Below are 8,376 nucleotides of genomic sequence, written 5' to 3'. Positions count from 1 at the left end.
TGCGACCTGTCATTGCATTTACATTATTTTAAACGCTCAAATTTCCCATAATTTTTGGGTAATTGATCATTATATATCCTTTTGACTTTTTGTCAGTATTTTTTTTGAGAACTCTCTTGTGCAATTCCAGATTTGCCTATCGGTCTTATTTATACAGCGACCTTAGGCATGTGTATAACATACTGCGCTTGGGACCGAGTTCTTGGCACTTGTTCCGTGGAGGGGAGGGGGCGTGAGGAGAGAGCGGTGGGGAGAAAATAACCCGAGAAGTCGTGTAAGAAAAGGGGAATCGGTAAGGTTTAAGAAGGGAACAAACAGTGTAGGACAACTGCAAAATCATGTAGACAGGTTGTCATACACCAGTGGGTGCTTCAGTGAATAGATCCGAATGCAAAACATTTAACACAACACAACACAACGTGGCCCAACTGTGCGAAGCCACATGTTCCAAACTAGGAGGGGCTTGCCGCTAAAGTAACCTGTCAGTCAAAGCATCAACTTCAAATGATATCTACGGATCTGCCAGGACCTATGGGCAGACGCATCAGTTGGAGTTGAATTGACGATCAGATCGCTTACAGGAAGATTCTGCGGGCCAGGACAAAAAGAAACGGGATTTGGAAGCGATCGGAAGCGAGTTTTTATTGCTTGTCATTGTGTCATTTTCTGAGTTCGTGAAGATCCCTTCTTAGGAGATGGCCTTCCCTCAGCTCGGGTACCCTCAGTATCTAAGTGCGAGCCAGGCTGTTTACGCTGCCGATCGGCAGGGAGTGCTGGCTTCTTCCCGAGGAGGAGCCGAGTTTGGGGCTAATCCCGCCGCTGCTGTAACCTCCGTGTTGGGAATGTATGCAAACCCTTACACAGCCCAGAACTACAGCGCTTTCCTCCCCTACACCACCGATCTCACCATGTTCTCCCAAATGGTAAGTGCGATCAGTCTTTTACAGCACTTTGAACAGACATTCTGAGCGAAACGTTTAAAATAAATACTTATATAAAATCCCATTGCACAACTAAACTGGATCAAATCTTTGTCGGTCGGATATCCCCATATGTGTAAAAAGCATAAGATTAGAAACAGTTGTAATTATTATTTTAATTAGAACGCCGACCTTCTAAAGCAGCGAGACACGGTTGACGCCAATCGGTGGCAAGCGTGGTATCATTACATGGCGAGCATTATGCTTTCCCTTATTAGTGTCACAAGTTAAGACATTCAAAGTTTAATCACTGCTAGCGCCGACAACAGTGCGAATTTGAACAAAAGTCTCGTGGGCAGAGACGATTAGAAGCCGGCTTTGGAAAGTTTGGCAGTCTCTTTCATCCGCCCATATTTTCAGGGTTTTTCTTTGTCAGCATCGCGCACGGACACGTTTGAAACTGTTATTGTATTCACTGATTTAAACGTAGCTGCGTCTTCAGTTTATTCTGTAATGGTGGTATCGCTTTAAATAAAGTAGGCCGAAGTTGTGTGAGTTCCGCGGTGGTCTGCAGTTAATGTATGCAATCCGCAATTACAAATGTAGTACTGCGTTAACCTGATATCTACACGACACACTGAGTGGATGCACCCCACATCCTACTGAGCTACAGATAATATTATAGCGAAATGTTTTCACATGATTTGTTTAATCTATTATAATCACCACTGTTAAACGATACAAATAAAATACTTACAAAGTTTCTCAATTAATAAAATCCACCATTTCCTTATATATAAACGTGAAAAATATATTAAGAATCGTTGCAAATTTGGCTGCGTCAGATTTTAGTACAGTAAGCATAAATAATACAGTCGAAGACAATTCCTTTTTTTATATAAAACTTATCTCCTCTTCAAACAAATAAAATAATCAGGCAAATTCGGTGATCTGGGCAATAGAATTTGCCTCTGGGAATAAGGATTAAGTATAAATTCACTGCGGTAGAAATAACATAAGCTCACTGCGAGACAGAATAAAATGCAAGAGGAATTTTGAGATCAGCCCGGAACAATTACCTGCAAAATATTGGACGGTGGTCACTGATTCCATAGTTAGTTATGAAGATTTCCTGTTGTCTTCATGCTAATCCTGGCGCCCTGTTTGTTCAATCGTCTCTTGGAACAGAGCGCTCGCACTACAGTTGGATTTAAATTCATGCTGTTTTCCCAAAACAGTTGAGATTATTTGTAATTATTTATGACTGAGTGCCTTGCACTGTAGCACACAATATGGAAAATTCAACGTTCATTTAAAATTAAAGTACCTAATTCAGAATTAAATCAGGCCTGTGAAAGAGTTATTGTACAGTATTTGTCAGGAGGAAGGGGAGTAATAAACACAGAGACTTTCAAGTTTAAATGAATGGATGTTTGCAGTAATCTTTAAAAAATATTCCCTGTGGTGTCTCTATCTTATACGTGATGCACTTCGGAATAATAAAGATGCACAAAATAACCGCATTCTTTAGCAATGTTTACATTGCGGCCATCTCAGTGAGAACTGGATGATGTCATGTTTCCAACTTTTAAATTTAACATAAAAAATCTTTCCAAAATGAAAAGGAGACACAGCCAACCAAACGGGCATTTAAAAAAGCGAAATAATTCGGCATAAGTTATTTTTAATCTGCTAAAGAGCAATCGAGCAAAAGTTAATATTTCTCATGTCTTCTCCCGCACGTTTTCACCAGACACAGCCTTAAAATAAATGGCGTGATCATTACAAAGTCGATTGCCGAAATTTTCCTCCTACCCCGAAAAATCAAGCAGTTTATGAAAGGGCAGTTCAACTTTTCTAATATTTCGAGCGTGCTGCTCTAAATAAACTATTTCTTAAGGTTGAGGAACAGTTGTTTGCACTACTGATCTTTAAATTACGATCAATGTTTCATCATCATTGAAGTGATTATATGGGACTTAAATAAAGTTCATAAATTTCCTTAATAAACTCTCATTCATTCACAAATATAAAAACTTGAACGTTTATTGTAGCTAGTTAGATTTCACGTTTGTGTAGTTCGCGTGCACTAATTTTGAGATTTTAAATTAACTTCTGTTATGTCATTAACATTTGGTTTCGTTATACCGTTGTGGCAATTCTATTTTTTTCGTGCATACCTCTTAAAATGTGTATTTTTTAAAATGTCGCTTAACTTTAAAACGTAGAGTCCATTCCATTAAGAATAGGAACACTTCGTTACTCTGGAAACTTTCTGCGTGCCTTCCTGTGGCAAACCTTGAGTGTAAATAATTTGTGTTGGGCAACATATGGTATGTGATATGGGTCTGTTCTTTAGTACCCCGACCCTGATTTCTCTTTCTCTCTCCCTCACCCACACCCCACTCCCTGTGTTTGTGTTGCAGGGTTCTCAGTACGAATTAAAGGACAACCCCGGAGTTCACCCGGCTACATTTGCAGCCCATGCGGCCCCTGCTTATTACCCCTATGGTCAGTTCCAGTATGGAGACCCAGCCAGACCCAAGAATGCAACCCGGGAGAGCACAAGCACTCTCAAAGCCTGGCTCAATGAGCACAGGAAGAACCCCTACCCCACCAAAGGGGAGAAGATCATGCTGGCCATCATCACCAAGATGACCCTGACCCAGGTCTCCACTTGGTTCGCCAACGCCAGGAGGAGGCTCAAGAAGGAGAACAAGATGACCTGGGGTGCCCGGAATAAAGAAGACGACAGTACTCTCTACGGCAGTGACACAGAGGGGGAGAACGAGAAAAAAGAGGAGGACGAGGAGATTGACCTGGAGAGTATCGATATCGACAAAATCGATGAAAACGATGAGGAGCAAAGTAACGGAGAGGAGGATGAAAAACTGAACCCCAGTGGTGAGGGAGAAAACGTGGATTTGGAGAGCGGGCACGATCGGACTTTGCAAGGGTCTGCTGTTGAAAGCAAAGCGAGAGAGACGGACAGAGTGGATGGGAGTGTTGCCGAAAGCAATGGCACCAGGGGGATTTCATTAGGACAGGGGAATTTGCTAATCCCAAATCACAGCAAACCGAAAATCTGGTCCTTGGCAGAGACTGCGACCAGTCCAGACATTGCCCAGAAATCTTCGCCAAACAGCCACACGCAGCCGACCATTCAGCACCCGGCTTTTCTCTCAAACCATGGACTCTACACATGTCAAATCAGCAAATTTCATAACTGGACGAACGGTGCTTTCCTGGGCCAGAACTCTTTGCTAAATGTCAGGTCGTTTCTGGGGGCGAATCATCACCACCACCACCATCATCCGCAGCATTCGCAGCAGCAACAGTCTACTGTGCTAACGGCGGCCCTCGGAGCAGTAAGCAATGAAAAATCAACAGATGTACCCAGTCCAAAACACACAGGTATTTTACGCTCATCGTCCTCCTTCAGCTTCACATGTATGATATACTATATATATATATATATATATTCAGCTTCCAGTTAATAGCGGATCTGGTAACGGCTAATTACGCACTAAACTTAAAATCTGAAGGGCCGCCGGGTTCCCTTCTCTCTCTGAACCTACTTTACAAACTTCAAAGCCAAACTCTCGTTCCTGTTGGATGACTGATTTGAACTGTTTTATTTCCTTTTGTTTTCCAGATAGAGATTGTATTCCAGGCGAACCTCCATCACAGCAAATAAAAATATCATTTCAACCCGTAAACGAAAGGTAGGTTTTAAGAGTTAATACAATATAAAAGGGACGCCGTCCTCGCTACTGTTTTGCAATGCAACAGGATGATTGTTTAATTGTAAGGAAAAATGGTTTTGGAGAAGTTGTGAGCACTATGCAATTTATTTTAATCTTGTTTGGAGGCACAAAGTATTTGCACAATATCTCATATTCAGACACTTCTGTCCTTTTGTTCTTTCAGCTCACGGCCTCAGCAGGAAGGGACAAGAGTTTTAGCAGGAATCTCCTCCGTCTGAGAAAGTTTCATGGGGCAAAAACGAAAAGAAAGAAGAAAATTGAAAAAAGATTTTTAGGAAGAGAACATTTACTTCATCTTTTTGTATTGCCAGTATTTGGACAATGCAAAAAGCCTTTCAGAAGCCTGACAAATATATAACGATTTATTTGACATTGTAACATATCAGCACGTGTTATTCTAATTGATTTTGTTTCTTGACGCGATTATTATTGGTTTAGTAATTATTTTCCCACGTCCAATATTTTATGTATATAGAGTGATTATAATTGTAAATAAGCGTGTGCGCAGAACTTGTCAAATCATATATTTTTGTCTAATAAACTAAAAGATATTAGAACGAGCTCCCTATAATCTTATGTGGCAATTATATTAATTTTCAAAAAAGGAGGAATTTCAGAGTTTTTGAAAAATGTTACTGAATGTATGAAACACTGTGTGTGTGTGTGTGTGTGTGTGTGTGTGTGTGTGTGTGTGTGAGAGAGAGAGACAGAGAGAGAGAGAGAGAGAGAGAGAGAGAGAGGGGAGAGAGGAGGCTGGGGGTGACGTGAGATTATTTTCGTAGTCACAGTTTTTGTTGATGTTAACAGGATTATTTTACTCAAAATGTACCGCTGACAAACAAAAAAAAAACAGAGGCTGGGCGACAGAAAACGATTCCAAACCAGGCTGAGAACTCAGCAAAGTAAATGTCTTACTGTTTATTCTCCCGGTCCCCAATGAAACCAAATCAGTGACCTTTAAGGTGCTACTAACTCGACAGATGGCTGCTCCTGGTGGAAAAGGGGGAGTTCTATGAAGCAAGCAGCTGCTAAAGCAATTAAAAAATAATATGGGAAGGCTGTGTCCAAACAGGGAGGTGGGGGATTTAAAAAGACAAGCTCATTACGTATCGGAAATAATAGCAACTGTGAAATAAAATATTAACAAAGCATCAGGGCTCCATGTATCGATTGTTTGGCTGATCTTACTTCATTGGGAATCACGCTCTCTGCTGCTGTGCGACATGCACACGGAAAAAAAAGCTCTTCCTTCCGAGCGATAATGTTACATTATCATTGGTACCGAGACACAGACAACGCTGTATGTCATTTGTATAAGGTTATGAAAAAATACATTTGATTCGTCTCTTCGCATTCGAGGCATTTTCCCATAATGTTATTTACCGAAATTATCTTTGAAACGTTGTGACAGATTACAGATAGGTTAATGAAAAACATAGGCGATGTATATCGTCTGCGAAATAATGAACCGGCATTCTATTATTGTTGATTTAAAAATGTCTTTAATTGATAATGCCTGGATTGTCAATGATTACATCAAAGCTGGGTAAAATAATCCGGGTATCAGCTACTGAAGAACTGAGTCATCGGAGAGGTTTCCAAATTAGTTATAAGATAATAACTTATTTGAGTTATCAGGCTTTAACTGTCTTCGTTTTAAGAACAGTGATGTCTTGTGCTTTTAAGCACGTCTTGCGTTTTATTTGAAGCTGACGCGCTTTCCTTGTGGATCCTGGACGGTTTTCGATTGCCTTAACTCCACGTTGTCACGGGTTGTCTGAGTTAGATGAAGTTCCACTTCACACTGGAAGAAAACCCATCTCCTTCGGAGGAGACGTTGCTAATTTTGACGTGGCGTGCTGGGCAGGAGCGCAGGCTTGCTGCCGCGTTGAAGCAGCTGCGAATGGATGCGTGCGGGAACTGTGAGGCTACAGCTCCCTCTATGGATCGCACCGCAAATGGCGGGAATAACAGTTCGGACGCACACCACGTCAGTCAAGGGGAGATTCATCGTGAGGTACTCGGAGCACTGAAGCTCATATTGTGAGGGAGATGCACGACGTGAAATGTGCTCAAAATATATCCACAAATTGGTAGAGAATGTCTTGCAGCCAAACGTGGGAAGTTTATCTGCACTAGAAACATATCGTTAAAGTGCAGGTCTGTGAGCTAGTGTCAGAGCGCTGTAACTTTATGGTTAACCTTCTGTTTAATTCTTCGCAGATGCCACCTGACCTGCTGAGTTTTTCCAGCGTTATAATTGTTTATTTCAGATTACCGCTATCCGCAGTTCTCTGCTTCTTACTGATGGAGCCAGCTCTTCACACAGCAAGATGCTATTGACAGAGTAAGCTTACACAGCAGATATAAACGTGGCCCGAGCTTGTAGAGTTAAACACTTCAAGTCTACGCAGTCCACGGTTTTCCCGCTTCTAACGCATTCTTTATAATTTTAACGGAAAGCTTTGGAGTTGCAATACTATCTGAAGTCGTTTGTAAAAAGGGTGGAAAATTGCCCCCCCCCCCCACCCACCCCACTCCACACCACACACATATACACACACAACCAGAACAATTGCTCATTTTACACGTTGATCGAGCCCCTATCCGTGGAGGATTTTTGCGGGGTCTGTTTTTTTTTCATAGTCGACAGGAGAGACATCGAATACTCACTAAACTGCATGCTGTCCTACCGTGGTCTCATTACAGCCCAGCACCACATTACTGCTTGCCGTAATCTTGTCGCACCACACTAGGGATCTCTTAATCCTCTCGTTCTCTTTGAACATGGATCTCTTACACTTAACCTGTTGGAATTTTGCACACTTAACTTTCAGATTTATACGATTGGGAGGCTAATCCTGATCAGCAACTACCAATCCTCATAACGCACATAGTCGCTCATGCATTGTTTGCGCTTTTCACAGATGGAAATTTTCAGTTTTTTCCACAGTGTACAAAGATGAAGTTTTCAAAATAATCAGAATAATAAAGAATTAACAGAGAACGTCACCAACACCGAGTGTTCACCTTGGAAAATGAGGGAAAGGTCCCTGCCGATGGTTTTCTTTATTTGTTTGTTTCTTTCCTGTCTTAGACATTCATTAAAATACCAACAACAGAACTACTAGGTAGAATGCGAAAGAGGACAAAAACATTCACCCGACCCATGGTCTTTTGAAAAGAACGGGTTCTGGAAAGGTTTTAAAAGTTTCACTTGCACTGAAGTCGGGAGATACTCCTGGCACTTTTGCAAACGCGGTTTGGAATTTGATTCGCGTTAAATCAACCGAAGAAAAGATCCATCTGAAGTCGGGCTCTCATATAATCCACTCGTAAACTTTGTGGATTTTAATCACCTCCTGCACTTTTCCCTGACCTTATAAATGAATTCACAGAGCACATCGAACTTAAACGTAACTAATCACCAATGTTTCCAAATAATTGCGTGGTGCAAAACACACTCACTCTCCACCCATTCATGCGCATTTTCCCCTGCCTCCTATTATTTTCCAACACACCCTGCTCCAGCCATTCAGGCAGCCGGGAGCAGACAAGACTGACAGATAGTCGGAACTGGCTGTTGCAAATTCCTCTCATCTCACTAGCTATCTGACTGTATTATGTGATATACAGGCATATGACTGACAAGAGATAGAGAGAGAAATAGATAGGTAGATAGATAGTTG

General features: G+C 41.5%; 1 protein-coding gene across 1 annotated transcript; it reads left to right on the top strand.

The window, feature by feature from the left end:
• Window positions 1–534: 534 nt before the first annotated feature.
• On the top strand, window positions 535–5,292 carry irx1b (iroquois homeobox 1b). The gene is made up of 4 exons (XM_063069306.1): window positions 535–923; window positions 3,347–4,334; window positions 4,576–4,645; window positions 4,851–5,292. The coding sequence occupies exons 1-4, from the start codon at window positions 696–698 to the stop codon at window positions 4,903–4,905; spliced, it is 1,341 nt and encodes a 446-aa protein (XP_062925376.1). The 5' UTR covers window positions 535–695; the 3' UTR covers window positions 4,906–5,292.
• Window positions 5,293–8,376: the final 3,084 nt, after the last annotated feature.

The sequence above is a fragment of the Mobula hypostoma genome, chromosome 17 (assembly GCF_963921235.1).
Source record: "Mobula hypostoma chromosome 17, sMobHyp1.1, whole genome shotgun sequence".
In the NCBI taxonomy this organism is placed as follows: Eukaryota; Metazoa; Chordata; class Chondrichthyes; order Myliobatiformes; family Myliobatidae; genus Mobula; species Mobula hypostoma.
Note: the sequence above shows the minus strand (reverse complement) of the source record. Positions and strands in the feature narration are given on the sequence as shown.

What these genes read in the sequence shown, in the direction of transcription:
- irx1b (XM_063069306.1), top strand. Translation starts at nt 696, where the DNA reads ATGGCCTTCCCTCAGCTCGGGTACCCTCAGTATCTAAGTGCGAGCCAG. An exon ending in TCACCATGTTCTCCCAAATG is followed by an intron (nt 924 to 3,346) that starts GTAAGTGCGATC and finishes TTTGTGTTGCAG; the next exon opens with GGTTCTCAGTACGAATTAAA. An exon ending in TTTCAACCCGTAAACGAAAG is followed by an intron (nt 4,646 to 4,850) that starts GTAGGTTTTAAG and finishes TTGTTCTTTCAG; the next exon opens with CTCACGGCCTCAGCAGGAAG.